At 44.6% G+C, this 17,417-nt stretch overlaps 1 protein-coding gene across 5 annotated transcripts in view; it reads right to left on the reverse strand.

The window, feature by feature from the left end:
* LOC311107360 (ATP-binding cassette sub-family C member 5-like) overlaps positions 1-17,417 on the reverse strand; it is a 61,394-nt gene that overhangs the window by 32,915 nt on the left and 11,062 nt on the right. For 3 of the 5 annotated variants that reach the window (XR_014610418.1, XM_084149845.1, XM_084149846.1), the window contains exons 4-16: positions 16,088-16,235; positions 11,699-11,932; positions 11,053-11,226; positions 9,726-9,873; positions 7,224-7,372; positions 6,779-6,886; positions 6,258-6,620; positions 2,823-2,894; positions 2,457-2,581; positions 2,082-2,154; positions 1,555-1,758; positions 874-999; positions 325-451 (exon numbers count right to left, since the gene is read on the reverse strand). Coding sequence is in view for 4 of the 5 variants with exons in the window: in XM_084149845.1 (XP_084005971.1) it covers positions 325-451; positions 874-999; positions 1,555-1,758; positions 2,082-2,154; positions 2,457-2,581; positions 2,823-2,894; positions 6,258-6,620; positions 6,779-6,886; positions 7,224-7,372; positions 9,726-9,873; positions 11,053-11,226; positions 11,699-11,932; positions 16,088-16,235 (2,051 nt within the window). In the remaining variant the exon portion in view is untranslated. Of the gene's footprint in view, positions 1-324; positions 452-873; positions 1,000-1,554; positions 1,759-2,081; positions 2,155-2,456; positions 2,582-2,822; positions 2,895-6,257; positions 6,621-6,778; positions 6,887-7,223; positions 7,373-9,725; positions 9,874-11,052; positions 11,227-11,698; positions 11,933-12,610; positions 12,724-15,050; positions 15,132-16,087; positions 16,236-17,417 lie in introns of those variants that run through there. The other 2 variants (XM_084149847.1, XM_084149848.1) reach the window with 2 other exon arrangements.

Consider the following 17,417-nt stretch of genomic DNA (forward strand, 5'->3'; position numbering starts at 1 on the left):
AAGGAAGGAAGGAAGAGAGGAGGACGGAAGAGAGGACGGAAGGAAGAGAGGGAGGACAGAAGGAAGAGAGGGAGGACAGAAGGAAGAGAGGGAGGACAGAAGGAAGAGAGGGAGGACAGAAGGAAGAGAGGGAGGAAGGAAGAGAGGGAGGAAGGAAGGAAGAGAGGGAGGAAGGAAGGAAGGAAGAGAGGAAGGAAGGAAGGAAGGAAGAGAGGAAGGAAGGAAGGAAGGAAGAAACCTGTGTGAGTCATTTTCCCATATCAAGCCAACTGTTTTAAAGGGAACACATTAACACATTCTATTCGGCACGGTTGAGTCTCTCACCTCCTTTCCCTTTATCCACCGGCGGTCTGTCGACTTTTTCGACAGTCACGGTGGTCTCAACCTTTTCCTCTCCCTCCTTCTCCTTATTCTTCAGGTTCTTTTTCACCAGGTTCTTTTTCACCAGGTTCTAGGAGAGCAAGCCAGAGAGACATACAGCATAAGACAATCACGGCCAAGCCATAACATAGCCACTAAGTCATTTAAACAGAGATATTGGTGACAGGGTCTTTAGCAGTGCGACACCGGTAAATCAATGCCCACATAAATAATGAAAGGCCCTGTATGCATTAACATTTCCCAGCCACCCACTGCCTCATGAATTATGCAGGATGTGACGCAAAGGGGGATGACAAAGGTGTTTTTACATAGAGGAGAGCTGGACTAGCCTGGTTCCAGATCCGTTTGTGCGGTCTTGCCAGCTCATGCCAATGCGTGACAATGACTATAGGAGTTGGAAAGGCTAGCCTGGTACCAGATCTGTTTGCAAAACAGCACAAACAGATCTGTGACCAGGCTAGAGCTGGACATGCGCTCTGTGGTTGGCATTACCTCCTGCTGTACGCTGTTGAAGAGGGTGGCGTAGTCACGGTCTCTGCCCATAAGCTGGGCGTGGGTGCCATGCTCAGCAATCTGCCCGTCCTTCATCAGAATCACGTTGTCACACTCTGCCAGGTACTGAGAGAGGGTCAACACCAGTGAGATCTGTGATTCTCCTGATGCAGGATCCTGGGCTATAGTATGCTCCTCTAGATTTCTATATGGCTCCCTTTCCTCAACCGTATCTTTTCGGGACATATTCTTGAGATACGCACTCTTAACTTAGCTTTTGAAAACTCAAGTTGCACTATAATCACTGACTTAGGAGGTCTACATAGGGTTTCTCTCATTTCCTTTCACTAGTAGTCCTTTCAGATTAGGCGTCCCAATGATATACAAAAGATACTAGTTAAAAAAGCCATTTCAGATCATGAATGCATTGTACAGGAGTAGGAAGGCCATTTCAGATCATGAATGCATTGTACAGGTGTAGGAAGGCCATTTCAGATCATGAATGCATTGTACAGGTGTAGGAAGGCCATTTCAGATCATGAATGCATTGTACAGGTGTAGGAAGGCCATTTCCAATCATTTCACCATAGTACACAAGTCACTTATTTGCTGCAAATTGTTCTGTTTCTCACATAAATACAATTTGATTGGATCATTCAGATTATCAGAAGATCCGCTTACCTGCAGCTGGTGTGTGACGAAGATGATGGTCTTGCCCTTGGACGCTGTGCGGATGGCGTTGTGGAAGAGGTGAGAGCCCACGTGGGCGTCCACAGCACTGAGAGGGTCGTCCAGGAGCAGGATGGGCCGCTCGCTGTACAGGGCACGTGCCAGGCTCACCCGCTGGCGCTGCCCGCCACTCAGGTTGGCACCCCTCTCCCCTATCTGGAGTGAAAACATTGGGACAATGTTGACAAAATGTATCAAGGATAATTTTTGATTGCATAGGCTTCATACAGAGGCAGCAATAGACCAGACCAGATATGTACATAGAGGTACTTACATAACACTTGTTATCTCATAAAACACTACAATGCACCCCAAAGCATTCCATCTATAAATGCATGTACTACTTACTAGCCTGTTACATGGTAATTCCACTTTCTGCTACTTTGGTGTAGTGTAAGGCCAATGTATTGTACAGAATGGCCAGAGTTCATATAGAGAGCATCTCCAGCATAGAGATGAAATAGAGGTCTGATACATACCTCAGTCATATCCCCATAGGGCAGCTCTGTCAGATCAGGGGTCAAGCAGCAGGCAGAGAGCACAGCATTATACCTAATAAGGAAACACAGCCAAGGACATGAGTTAACATGAGAGGGAAACGCAGTCATGGTCCAGAGAAATGAGTAAGCCATGAGTTAGAAATGAGCCATCATGGATGCCTTTGGCCCTTCTCAATGTGAAACTATCAAACTATGACATCCAAACGTGATTGGTCATGGACTCCAGTTGAAAATGAGCCGTCTAGCTAAATCCAGCACTATGACACCTTAGAATGGTCTGCGTTGGTGATTTTATTGTTTACTGTCCCATAGTAAATTATTCATAAATCATATACACAAATCAATCAATCATACTTGTCTTCGACGTATTCTTTTCCGAACAGGATGTTCTCTCTCAGAGAGTCGTTGAGGATCCAGGCCTGTTGAGCTACATAGGCAAAGCCACCACTTGCCGCCACGTTGCCCTCCAGCAGGGTCATCTGTTGAACACCAGGGATAAGACTCATGTTAAAACATACTAGCGGTAAAGCTGAACTGGGCTTTCACTAGAGGGAAATACTTCAACTGCGTTTTGATTGCCCGGTACAAAGGAACCAATGGAACAGTCCCAAAAAATGCAAAACTCAAGCTTAATCAAACGTACCTAAACTGCTTTCCAGTCTGGTTTGTAGGGGAATCCCCCAGTAAGCTGATTTGAAGGCCAATGATCTAGAACCTCACCTGTCCCAGTAGAGCAGAAAGAAGAGAGCTCTTTCCGCTCCCCACACTTCCACAGATTCCTACCAACGCCCCCTGCAGATCAGAAGGATACCAGTGGTGTATTAGTATGGATTTGTAATTGAAATGCACTCACTCCATTTCAAAGGAAAAAAGTGCAAAGTTGTTAACTCCCTCCAAATTTCTATTCTTTCAAACGTTCTCTTTTTTATGAGTTGTGCTACTATAACCGAATATGCCTGCATGCTAAATCCATTTATCTGTCCAGTGCTAGTGAATCGATGCTTTAGAGCAGTGGTATTCAAACTTTTTCAGCGGGGACCCAATTTTTTAAAGCAACCACACCCGAAATCTAATGACACAACCATAAAATCTGTAAATTTTGTGGACCCCAGGAAGAGTAACTCCTGCCGCAAAAGCTAATAATAAAACAATGATCAGCTGGAATAAAAAAAAATCTATATATATACAGTACCAGTCAAAGGTTTGGACATACCTTCTCATTCAAGGGTTTTTCTATATTTTTACTATTTTCTACATTGTAGAATAATAGTGAAGACATCAAAACTATGAAATAACACATATGGAATCATGTAGTAACCAAATAAGTGTTAAACAAATCTAAATATATTATATAATTGAGATTCTTCAAATAGCCACCCTTTGCGTTGATGACAGCTTTGCACACGGTTGGCATTCTCTCAACCAGCTTCACCTGGAATGCTTTTCCAACAGTCTTGATGGAGTTCCCACATATGCTTAGCACTTGTTAGCGGCTTTTCTTTCACTCTGCTGTCCGACTCATCCCAAACCATCTCAATTGGATTGAGGTTGGGGGATTGTGGAGGCCAGGTCATCTGATGCTGCACTCCATCACTCTCCTTCTTGGTAAAATAGCCCTTACACAGCCTGAAGGTGTGTTGAGTCATTGTCATGTTGAAAAACAAATGAGTCCCACTAAGCCCAAACCACATGGGATGGCGTATTGCTGCAGAATGCTGTGGCATCCATGCTGGTTAAGTGTGCCTTGAATTCTAAATAAATCACAGACAGCGTCACCAGCAAAGCACCCCCACACAATAACACCTCCTCCTCCATGCTTTATGGTGGGAAATACACATGCAGAGATCATCCGTTCACCCACACTGCATCTCACAAAGACACGGCGGTTGGAACCAAAAATCTCAAATTTGGACTCCAGACCAAAGGACAAATTTCCACCAGTCTAATATCCATTGCTCGTGTTTCTTGGCCCAAGCAGGTTTCTTCTTATTATTGGTGTCCTTTAGTAGGGGTTTCTTTGCAGAAATTCGACCATGAAGGCCTGTTTCCCACAGTCCCCTCTGAACAGTTGATGTTGAGATGTGTGTGACTTGAACTCTGTGAAGCATTTATTTGGGCTGCAATTTCTGAGGCTGGTAACTCTAATTAACTTATCCTCTGCAGCAGAGGTAACTCTGGGTCTTCCATTCCTGGAAGACCCAGTTTGATCATAGCGCTTGATGGTTTTTGCGACTGCACTTGAAGAAACTTTCAAAGTTCTTGAAATGTTACGTATTGACTGACCTTCATGTCTTAAAGTAATGATGGACTGTCATTTCTTTTTGCTTATTTGAGCTGTTCGTGCCATAATCTGGACTTGGTCTTTTACCAAATAGGTCTATCTTCTGTATACCCCCCCTTCCTTGTCACAGCACAACTGGTTGGCTCAAACACATTAAGAAGGAAATAAATTCCACAAATTAATTTAAATGCATTCCAGGTGACTACCTCATGAAGCTGGTTGAGAGAATGCCAAGAGTGTGCAAAGCTATCATCAACGCAAAGGGTGGCTATTTGAAGAATCTCAAATATAAAATATATTTAGATTTTTTTAACACTTTTTTGGTGACTACATGATTCCATATGTTTTATTTCATTGTTTTGATGTCTTCACTATTATTCTACAATGCAAAACATGTTTAAAAAATAAAGAAAAACCCTTGAATGAGTAGGTGTGTCCAAACTTTTGACTGGTAATATACATACTAAAATTGATTAAATCATTTTTTCCCCTCATCAATCTAAGCACAATACCCCATAATGATAAAGCAAAAACATGTTGCTAGAAATGTTTGCTAATTTATAATAAAAAACCTGGAATTATGATATTTACATAAGTATTCAGACCCTTTACTCAGTACTTTGTTGAAGCACCTTTGGCAGCGACTACAGCCTCGAGTCTTCTTGGGTATGACGCTACAAGCTTGGCACACCTGTATTTGGGGAGTTTCTCCCATTCTTCTCTGCAGATCCTCTCAAGCTCTGTCAGGTTGGATGGGGAGCGTTGTTGCACAGCTATTTTCAGGTCTCTCCAGAGATGTTCTATCGGGTTCAACTCCAGGCTCTGGCTGGGCCACTCAAACACATTCATAGACTTGTACCGAAGCCACTCCTGCATTGTCTTGGCTGTGTGCTTAGGGTCGCTGTCCTGTTGGAAGGTGAACCTTCGCCCCAGTCTGAGGTCCTGAGCGCTCTGGAGCAGGTTTTCATCAAGGATCTCTCTGTACTTTGCTCCATTCATCTTTCCCTCGATCCTGACTGAAAAGTCCCTGCCACTGAAAAACATTCCCACAGCATGATGCTGCCACTACCATGCTTCACCGTAGGGATGGTGCCAGGTTTCCTCCAGACATGAGAGCAGAGTGATGGAGTTCTGCATCAGATGACCTGGCCTCCACAATCCCCCGACCGCAACCAAATTGAGATGATTTGGGATGAGGTGGACCGCAGAGTCAAGGAGAAGCAGCCAACAAGTGCTCAGCATATGTGGGAACTCCTTCAAGACTGTTGGAAAAGCATTCCAGGTGAAGCTGGTTGAGAGAATGCCAAGAGTGTGCAAAGCTGTCATCAAGGCAAAGGGTGGCTATTTGAAGAATCTCAAATATAAAATATATTTTGATTGGTTTAACACTTTTTTGGTTACTACATGATTCCATATGTGTTATTTCATAGTTTTGATGTCTTCACTATTATTCTACAATGTAGAAAATAGTAAAAATAAAGAAAAACCTTTGAATGAGTAGGTGTTCTAAAACCTTTGACCGGTAGTGTATATACATTTTACATCAACAAATAACCTTCAAGTCATTCCATTTTCAACTCTTATCAATATGAAAAGAAACCAATAAATACATTTACTAAATACAAAATACATTTACTAAATACAATTGTATTTTTGTAATACATTTTCTAAAAACATTTGTATACAATAATCTGTACTCTGAATGTATTGTTCCAAATGTATTTTTTTATTTTTTATTTTGCCGACCCCACTGCAGTCCCCCCCCCTAAATGTGTACAAGCATTTGTGTCGGCCTGTATGAATGTAAGTCAGGGTTATTTTGTGCATGAGTGAGTACACCTGTCTGATTGATGGTGCTTGTTCGAGCCTTTTACCTTCTTTACACGCAGATCGATGCGATGCAGGGTTTTGTGCAGCGGTGGGCGGATGATGGAGCTCTGGGTAGAGGAGATGGTGCTCTGGGGGCTCTCCTGTTCCATATGGGTAAGGAGACTCTGTCCGTTGGGACCCTCGTTGTTCCCCTTACCCTCTTCTGTGGTGATATACAGGCTCAGTTTCTCCTTGCGCAGAACTCTACGCATTCCACCTCTCTTGCACTGCTTCTTGGGGACGGTGGTGGAGTTGGCGGGAGCTTTGGCCTTCTCCCAGGCTAATGTGGCGTACCGGAACTCCACGGCATTCATCGGGTCGTCCGTTTGGGCCACCACAACCTCTCGGTCCTCCATCAAGAAGAGTCTCTGTTGACATGACATGACATATGATATATTGTATGATATGAGGAGAAGACAAATTAATTAATATGTCCATTTGGAAGTGTTATGCTGACAACAGCCCATGCTGACTGAACTCTACAATCATTCCCAATTTTGTACAACGATCTCTGTCTTTCTTTTACCTGAAATCGGTTGACTGCCACAGAACCCTCTGATATTGCTCGTACAGCCAAGGGCGTGACTTTGAGGGCAAAGGTCATGGAGTTGAAGACAGCAACAACGGTGAAGGCCTGAAGGGAGCAACATAGGGGGGAGGGGTTAAGTAGAGTTCATTTAGTGAAATTCCACATATTTACATTTACATTTTAGTCATTTAGCAGACGCTCTTATCCAGAGCGACTTACAGGAGCAATTAGGGTTAAGTGCCTTGCTTAAGGGCACATCGACAGATTTTTCACCTAGTCGGCTCGGGGATTAGAACCAGCGACCTTCCGGTTACTGGCACAACGCTCTTACCCACTAAGCTACCTGGGAGCTTTCTATTGATTCAAACAACAAAAGCTACTGGTAGATATTGAAGTCACTTGACTCTTGAAAAGCTAATTACAGCTAAGGGGAGGGGTTTACCTGGGCTGCAGTGAGGTCATAACCCAGGGCCATGTGTAGTGTGAATGTGCAGACACTGGCGATCACCACGACAATGGGGGCCACGCCCACTGTGAGGCTCTGAACACAACCAGCCCTCTCCAGTATCCCCCTCTCCTCTGATCGCACCTCTGGGGGGGAGAAAGAGAGAGAGAGAGAGCAGGGGGTAGAGAAAGAGAGAGAGAGAGCACGAGAGAGTGACAGAGAGAGAGAGAGAGAGAGAGAGAAAGAGAGTGAGAGAGTGACAGAGAGAGAGCGAGAGAGTGACAGAAAGAGCGAGCGAGCAAGAGAGTAACAGAGAGAGAGAGAGCGAGAGAACAGACAGAAAACAGACAATGAGCTCGTCTTGTATTACCACTGTAGAGTCTTTCAGGAACTTAAGCCTGGCACAGTACAGTTTATATTCAGCCCCAAACAACATTAGAGAGACACTTCCAGTCATGGCCAGAAATAAAAGAGACAAGTTGGGCCTCGCGGCCATAAATGGTATGAAATTGACTTTTAAAATTGTGGGCCATTGGCAGTTGTCCAAGTCAAGTGCCCTGTCATCCATGATTGTGTACATCTCCCAAATGCATGTGCTGGCTGCTTCTTTCAACAGTCCATTCAGTGCACTCTGGCTCCAAGCCAAGGTTTCTTTCTTTCTAACACAGCCAAGGCTACTAAGTGCTCCAGGAAAGCTACATGACTCCACTCCTCCTAACACATTTCATATTATTCTCCAGGGACTCACAGCAGTGTTGTTAGATTTACTCTTACCTACTGTAGATAATACATTACAATTGCATTGCCTTTGTAGAAGCTGCTATGTATGCTATGTATATTTTTATCAGCAGGTGGAATATGGCTGTAAACGAACAACACTAACTGAAGAGAATGATATCAGAACTCTTGATATTTAACACTAGGTAACCCTTAAGATGAATGTCCAATTAATGATCATAATAATGGGTATTATTACTATTATCCAAACAGTGGGGTGACATGAGGATAAGCATCCCACCTGGCTAATTACAGTCATGATTAAAAACACCAAACGCTTCTTATCCACAATGTAAGGCAGAGCCTCGTGAGAAATGCACCCAACCCCCCTCTAATTCTTCAATCTCCTCTAAGTGGAACAACCCTCTGCAGGTCTTAGGTATCAAAGAGCTTTAAACACTTTTCAAATTAAACTTGGGGCACAGGGATCCAATCAGGGCTTGCGTAATATGGGAAGCCATGGAGGGAATCTGAGCCAATGGAACCTAACGGAAATGGAGTTGCCGGGTCAATTCCGGGGATGAATCTAATTTGAATTGATGATTGGAGGATTTGAACTAATGGATTTCAGGTAACGGGTTGAATTTCCTGGACTGACTGGAATTGAAATAGAATTGGCCTGACAGAGAGGAAAATGTAAATAAAGTAAAATTAAGGCAGTACGAACAGAAGAAGAGGCGCATTCTCAGCTGGAAATAATCACCCTAACCCAGACGCAAAAACAGGAAGTGAGTCATGTCACTGGCCCTGTGTCATAAACATGATGACTGCTGAGTCACTGGCCCCGTGCCATAAACATGACTTCTGAGTCACTGGCCCCGTGCCATAAACATGATGACTGCTGAGTCACTGGCCTCCGTGCCATAAACATGATGACTGCTGAGTCACTGGCCTCCGTGCCAGAAACATGAGGACTGCCGAGTCACTGGGCACGTGCCATAAACATGATGACTGCTGAGTCACTAGCCCAGTGCAAGAAACATGATGACTGCTGAGTCACTGGCCCCGTGCCATAAACATGATGACTGCAAAATCACTGGCCCCCGTGCCAGAAACATGAGGACTGCCGAGTCACTGGGCACGTGCCATAAACATGATGACTGCTGAGTCACTAGCCCAGTGCAAGAAACATGATGACTGCTGAGTCACTGGCCCCGTGCCATAAACATGATGACTGCAAAATCACTGGCCCCGTGCCAGAAACATGAGGACTGCCGAGTCACTGGGCACGTGCCATAAACATGATGACTGCAAAGTCACTGGCCCCCGTGCTATAAACATGATGACTGCTGAGTCACTGGCCCCGTGCTATAAACATGACGACTGCTGAGTCACTGGCCCCGTGCTATAAACATGACGACTGCTGAGTCACTGGCCCCGTGCTATAAACATGACGACTGCTGAGTCACTGGCCCCGTGCTATAAACATGATGACTGCTGAGTCACTGGCCCCGTGCTATAAACATGATGACTGCTGAGTCACTGGCCCTGTGCTATAAACATGATGACTGCTGAGTCACTGGCCCCGTGCTATAAACATGATGACTGCTGAGTCACTGGCCCCGTGCTATAAACATGATGACTGCTGAGTCACTGGCCCTGTGCTATAAACATGATGACTAGCCTGGTGTTTTTCCTCACCACGTGACCTGACCAGAAAAAAACCAATACAAGCCCTGTGTGTGTGTATGTGTTTGTGTGTGAGCGTTACCAATCACTCACTGTGGATGTTCTGAGCGAAAGCGTTTTCCAAGCAATACATCTTGATGAACTTGATACAGCCAAGGATCTCGTTCATGAGCCTCACGCGCCGGTCTGTCACTACCACGCACTTCTTACGGAAATACGCTGTGAGACGCGACGCCAGCATCTGTCCCGGATACAGAGAAGCAAGAAAAGAAGGAACAGAGGAGAAATGAAGGCAGACAGTCTACGTCCCCATGTTTCCCCTAGTGCACTACTTTTGAACAGAGCCCCATGGGCCCTGGTCAAAAGTAGTGCACAGTATAGGGAATAGGGTTCCATTTAGGACAAGGTTACAGCCATATTGCATCAGCTGTACGGCAGGGTTACTGCAGGGAACAGCCTATAAACGGCTTCCACATCAAGGCAAAGGTCCCCAACAGGCAGGCTTCAGACTGAAGCTAATTCAATTGAAAGAGTAACAACAGCAAAGTCGACAGGAGATTGGCAGGCGGAGAGTTTTGGGGAAGTTAAAGGGCAACTCAACCTCAATTTAATTATCTCCAGCACAATACCAGTGTCAACATATGTGAAAACAGTGTATTTGTAAGTTTTGTAGAAACAAATCAAGTTAAAATGTTCTACCCGATGACAACATCAAAAGTTAAAACATTATAAAAACAGTGATTTTCAAACACAGATTCGCGGTGACCTGGGGAGCAAGAAAATACCCTCTCTTGGGCTAGAAACTCATTGCAGGTTTTGACAATCACAGTTTTTTTTTACCTACCCTGTGATGTCACAGAGAAGCATTTTTTAGGACCTTTCTTCTTATCTTTTTAACCACAGATCATAGAAACACGCTGTTTTCACACACAAAGACACTGGCTTGCTGCTGGAGATGATGAATATGAGATTGAAATGTGGCAGAATTGCTCTTTAACATCCCCAAAATCCATACAACTGTGTTGTAAAGGATAACGGTCTGTGAAGTGAAGGGCGTTCACTTTAGTTCCTACAGTTATGGGGAAATATGATGCTGTTCATGACTAATACTATAAACAGGAAAGACTAAGTGCTGAGAATTAAATAAGTTGAGAGGAATCATGCTCCAAGTAGCACTCTGCTGGCAAAATAATGTTTACTTTCATAGTGGATTCTTTTTTTGAGTAACTAAAGCTTTGTTGCTAAATACATAAACTGTATGAAAAGGTAGCACTAAGATGCCTCTGAGTTCATGAAAACAGTGTCATAGGAGAGTGGAGTAACTTTCCTTTAGACATCAGTTCAGATTTTTTCGTTAGTGTGCACTTCCTTTCATAATGTGTGCATTCCTTTGTTAGTACACATGTGGAGGACTTCCTACCATAGCAGGGTAGAAGAAGATGAAGATGGCTGATCCGACCAGTGCAGTGGGTCCCAGAAAGTAAGAAGTGTAGGACAGACCCAGGACGCCCACCAGCGGGCCCCCGGCCAGCAGACAGCCCACTGAGACTGCCTCGTATACCCGCTGGCCATCGCTGGAGCAGATGTTGATCAGCTGTAGGGAGGGACATTGACGCAGAATGTTAAGAGGACACATTGAACAGACCATTTACTTCACAAGGACATAGTGAGTCAAAGAAGAGAATGAAATTAACCCACAGAATCCTGAAATGCTGCAATGAGAATAACCTACAATAGTAGTGCATGGACAAAGGGCTGAGACGTTGGCATGATACAAAATTATACTTTGCAGTGTGTGGGATGTTTTTTTTTTCATTGTTTGTTTCAATCAAACTAATACAATGCAACTATTTGTTATCTGAGACGCAGCGGCAATGTAACCACTAGAAGTGCATTTCACTTTCAGAACTGAAGGCAATGTCTGAGGGGTAAGGGGTTGATTTGGTCCACCATCACACAAACACCATAGCCTGTTCGCAGATCTGTTTGGGACCAGGCATGACAATGACCATAGGAGTTGGCTATACAGCACAAACAGTTCTGGGACCAGGCAAACAAACACTCACCTCTCCGGCACTGATGTCTTTGGTGCTGCGCAGGCGGAGGATCTTGTGGAAGGCGAATGTGAGCGCTGCACCCCGGAGGCGAGCGGCAGTGCGGTAATTGACGGCCCACATGAGCGCCAGCGACCAGGAACGCATCAGCTCCATCAGGAAGATCCCTGCCACTAGGGAGAGGCCGTAGGGCAGCCAGGCCTCCGCACTCTCACAATACTCCAGCAGGCCACGCACCAGGAGAGCCTGGGAATGGGAATGAGGTGGGAGTGGGAAAGGGAGAGGTAAGAAAGGAAGAGTAGGAGAGGGAGAGGAAGGAGGAGAGGAAAGAAGAGTAGGAGAGAGAGAGGAAGGAGGAGAGGAAAGAAGAGTAGGAGAGGGAGAGGAAGGAGGAGAGGAAAGAAGAGTAGGAGAGGGAGAGGAAGGAGGAGAGGAAAGAAGAGTAGGAGAGAGAGAGGAAGGAGGAGAGGAAAGAAGAGTAGGAGAGGGAGAGGAAGGAGGAGAGGAAAGAAGAGTAGGAGAGAGAGAGGAAGGAGGAGAGGAAAGAAGAGTAAGCAGAAAGGGAGAACATTTTGAGCCAGATTAGAGAAATACAAGAAGGAAATTGAGGAGGACATCACAGACGTAGAGTGAACTGGAGACTTTGGAAGGACAATTTGAAAGATAGGCACAGTCTTAAATGATGACATTAGATGGTGCCTATCTTTCCCTTTCATTTGGGATTGAGCCATATGGATCTACACTGGATCAACAGTGCATTCATACCCCTTGACTTTTTCCACATTTTGTTACATTAACCTTATTCTAAAATGGATTAAATAAAAACAATTCTCATCAATCTACACACAATACCCCATAATGACAAAGCGAAAACAGGTTTTTAGAAAGTTTTGCAAATGTATTAAAAATAAAAAACAGAAATACCTTATTTACATAGGTATTCAGACCCTTTGCGATGAGACACGAAATTGAGCTCAGGTGCATCCTGTTCCCATTGATCATCCTTGAGATGTTTCTACAACTTGATTTGAGTCCACCTGTGGTAAATTCAATTGATTGGGCATGATTTGGAAAGGCACACACCTGTCTGTAAACTCAGCAAAAAAAGAAACATCCTCTCACTGTCAACTGCGTTTATTTTCAGCAAACTTAACATGTGTAAATATTTGTATGAACATAACAAAATTCAACAACTGAGACATAAACTGAACAAGTTCCACAGACATGTGACTAACAGAAATTGAATAATGTGTTCCTGAACTTTGGGGGGGGGGGGTCAAAATTAAAAGTAACAGTCAGTATCTGGTGTGGCCACCAGCTGCATTAAGTACTGCAGTGCATCTCCTCCTCATGGACTGCACCAGATTTGCCAGTTCTTGCTGTGAGATGTTACCCCACTCTTCCACCAAGGCACCTGCAAGTTCCCAGACATTTCTGGGGGGAATGGCCCTATCCCTCACCCTCCGATCCAACAGGTCCCAGACGTGCTCAATGGGATTGAGATCCGGGCTCTTCGCTGGCCATGGCAGAACACTGACATTCCTGTCTTGCAGGAAATCTCATACAGAACGAGCAGTATGGCTGGTGGCATTGTCATGCTGGAGGGTCATGTCAGGATGAGCCTGCAGGAAGGGTACCACATGAGGAAGGAGGATGTCTTCCCTGTAACGCACAGCGTTGAGATTGCCTGCAATGACAACAAGCTCAGTCCGATGATGCTGTGACACACCTCCCCAGACCATGATGGACCCTCCAACTCCAAATAAATCCCACTCCAGAGTACCGGCCTCGGTGTAACGCTCATTCCTTCGGCGATAAACGCGAATCCATCACCTCTGGTGAGACAAAACCGCGACTTGTCAGTGAAGAGCACTTTTTGCCAGTCCTGTCTGGTCCAGCGACGGTGGGTTTGTGCCCATAGGCAACGTTGTTGCCGGTGATGTCTGGTGAGGACCTGCCTTACAACAGGCCTACAAGCCCTCAGTCCAGCCTCTCTCAGCCTATTGCGGACAGTCTGAGCACTGATGGAGGGATTGTGCGTTCCTGGTGTAACTCGGGCAGTTGTTGTTGCCATCCTGTACCTGTCCCGCAGGTGTGATGTTCGGATATACCAATCCTGTGCAGGTGTTGTTACACGTGGTCTGCCACTGCGAGGACGATCAGCTGTCCGTCCTGTCTCCCTGTAGCGCTGTCTTAGGCGTCTCACAGTACGGACATTGCAATTTATTGCCCTGGCCATATCTGCAGTCCTCATGCCTCCTTGCAGCATGCCTAAGGCACATTCACGCAGGGACCCTGGGCATCTTTCTTTCGGTGTTTTTCAGAGTCAGTAGAAAGGACTCTTTAGTGTCCTAAGTTTTCATAACTGTGACCTTAATTGCCTACCGTCTGTAAGCCGTTCCACAGGTGCATGTTCATTACTTGTTTATGGTTCATTGAACAAGCATGGGAAACAGTATTTAAACCCTTTACAATGAAGATCTGTGAAGTTATTTGGATTTTTACGAATTATCTTTGAAAGAGGGTCCTGAAAAAGGGACGTTTATTTATTTGCTGAGTTTATAAGGTCCCACAGTTGACAGTGCATGTCAGAGCAAAAACCAAGCAATAAGGTCAATAGAGCCCAGAGACAGGATTGTGTCGAGGCACAGATCTGGGGAAGGGTACCAACAAATTTCTGCAGCATTGAAGGTTCCCAAGAACAGTGCCTCCATCATTCTTAAATGGAAGATGTTTGGAACCACCAAAAACTCTTCCTAGAGCTGGCCGCCCGGCAAAACTGAGCAATCGGGGGAGAAGGGCCTTGGGTCAGGGAGGTGACCAAGAACATGATGGTCACTCTGACAGAGCTCTAGAGTTCCTCTGTGGAGATGGGAGAACCTGCTAGAAAGATAACCATCTCTGCAGCACTCCACCAATCAGGCCTTTATGGTAGAGTGGCCAGACGGAAGCCACTCCTTAGTAAAAGGCAAATGACAGCCCGCTTGGAGTTTGCCAAAAGGCACCTAAAGACTCTCAGGCCATGAGAAACAATTTTGTCTGGTCTGATGAAACCAAGATTGAACTATTTGGCCTGAATGCCAAGCTTCACGTATGGAAGAAACCTGGCACCATCCCTACGGTGAAGCATGGTGGTGGCAGCATCATGCTGTGGGAATGTTTTTCAGCAGCAGGGACTGATACACTAGACAGGATCGAGGGAAAGATGAACGGAGCAAAGTACAGAGAGATCCTTCATGAAAACCTGCTCCAGAGCGCTCAGGACCTCAAACTGGGGCAAAGGTTCACCTTCTAACAGGACAACGACCCTAAGCACACAGCCAAGACAACGCAGGAGTGGCTTCAGGACAAGTCTCTGAATTACCTTGAGTGGTTCAGCCAGAGCCCGGACTTGAACCCGATCGAACATCTATCCAACCTGACAGAGCTTGAGAGGATCTGCAGAGAAGAATGAGAGAAACTACCCAAATACAGGTGTGCCAAGCTTGTGGTGTCATACCCAAGAAGAATTGATGATGTAATCGCTGCCAAAGGTGCTTCAACAAAGTACTTGTAAACATGTAAATAGGATATTTCAGTTTTTTATTTTTAATAAATTAGCAAAAAATTCCAAAAACCTGTTTTTGCTTCGTCATTACAGGGTATTGTGTGTAGATTGATGAGGAAAAAGTCAAGAGGTGTGAATAATTTCCCAAGGCACCCAGACAGGAATGTGAGTCAAACGAGTCATTGTGTAACTTGCAAATCCAGTTAATAATTAGTGGAATGAGGAAAGCTGCTAGCACGTACAGTAGCATGCCACACATAGCCCTAGCAGGACATCCAGAGGTGTTGGAAACAATACAGCCACTCAATAATATTGGGGAACTCCGACCTTTGCCTTTCATCTGAAATTGTATTTAATATGGCTGTAATAAGCGCCCGCATTGTACTGCAATATCAGCATGTTTCACTGCTGTTCAAGGCTAATTTGGGGTACTTTAGGTAGGAGGAGGGGGAATTGGAAGTCCAAAGTGTGGCAGTTGTAAAAGAACAGCCTATTTCTGGGACAAATAGCGACTGTGGTACCAGTGGCTAATCTGGAGGATTAATATGGGTTTCACCATCTAAAGCTTTCTAATCTTCTGGTATGTTTTCATTTCAATTTTCAGACCAGCGTGAAATTGGATAAAGTGCTTAAGAAATATATATACACTAACTTAGAGCTAGGGTATGTCCCGAATGGCATTCTATTCCCTGTAGAGTGCACTACAGGCCCTGGTCAAAAGTAGAGCACTACATAGGGAATAGGGCATTATGTGGAACGCATCCCCAGTCTCTGAGCCAGTATGCAGACAGAATGAGGGCTGCAGCAGAAAACAAAGACAGAAAGAAAGCAGGAGGGATTTGGAGTGTACTTACAGGCCCCACGAAGCCGGTGACCATGGTGATGAGGAGAGACCAGATGGCAACCAGCATGCGGGTCTGGCAGAACTTCCAGAATACGCGAGACAGTGATGCCCCGTCTTTCCCATTCTGTTTCAGCTCATCATGCCACAGGTTCTCCAGTCTGACCATAGGAGGGAGAGAGAGAGAGGAGAGAGAGAGAGGGGGGAGTTAAGATGGACAGAAGAAACTTGAGACCATGGCAATAGTTGCTCTTGATCACAGATCTAGGATCTGATTAGCCTTCACCCAGTTCTTGCCTTTTCCTATTCGAGGGATGGCAAAAACACCTGGGCCTCAATTAGAACCGTTGCCCTAAATTTTACACTAAATATCTGCATGCGCCATTTCTGAAAAGACTGCGCACACACAAAAATATAGCAATTTATAAACTTGGCCCACGCCATACATATGCATGTTTCCGTTATAAATCAGACACATCGTAAAACTGTGCGCGTGTGAACAAGCATTATAACGCCGCCTGAAAATGCCCATCATTTGTTAAATTCTACTGTTTTCGCTTTGTCATTATGGGGTATTGTGTGTAGATTGATGACGATTTATTTATTTATTTAATCCATTTTAGAATTGTATTTATTTATTTTTATTTCACCTTTATTTAACCAGGTAAGCCAGTTGAGAACAAGTTCTCATTTACAACTGCGACCTGGCCAAGATAAAGCAAAGCAGTGCGATAAAAACAACAACACAGAGTTACATATGGGGTAAAACAAAACATAAAGTCAAAAATACAACAGAAAATATATATACAGTGTGCGCTGTCGCCTATGCTCTTCGCCCTAATTATTGAACCTCTCGCTCAAGCGATCAGATCTAATTCAGCAATACACGGCTATAATACTAAAGATACTCTAAATAAGATTTCCCTATATGCAGATGATATTCTCCTCTATGTAACAGAACCCCAAGCTAGTATTCCAGCTATTCTTGAGGTGATTAATTTGTTTGGTACCTTCTCGGGATACAGAATAAATTGGAACAAGAGTGAATTAATGCCCATACGGTTGCAAAACACCTCCTGGCTAGAACATCTTCCAGTTAAGTTATCTTCTGAAAAATTTATCTACCTTGGAATTGTAGTTACCAAACAATACTCCTCACTATTTAAAGAGAATTTCCCTTCTCTGATGCAAAATCTCAAGGCAAACATACAGTTTTGGAGAACTCTCCCAATTTCTCTGCTCGGAAGAATTAATGCCATTAAAATGGTCTTCCTCCCACAACTGCTCTACCTATACCAGAACATCCTGGACTCTATTATCAATCCTTTCATCTGGGATTATAA

Source organism: Coregonus lavaretus (assembly GCF_964263955.1).
Source record: "Coregonus lavaretus genome assembly, chromosome: 32".
In the NCBI taxonomy this organism is placed as follows: Eukaryota; Metazoa; Chordata; class Actinopteri; order Salmoniformes; family Salmonidae; genus Coregonus; species Coregonus lavaretus.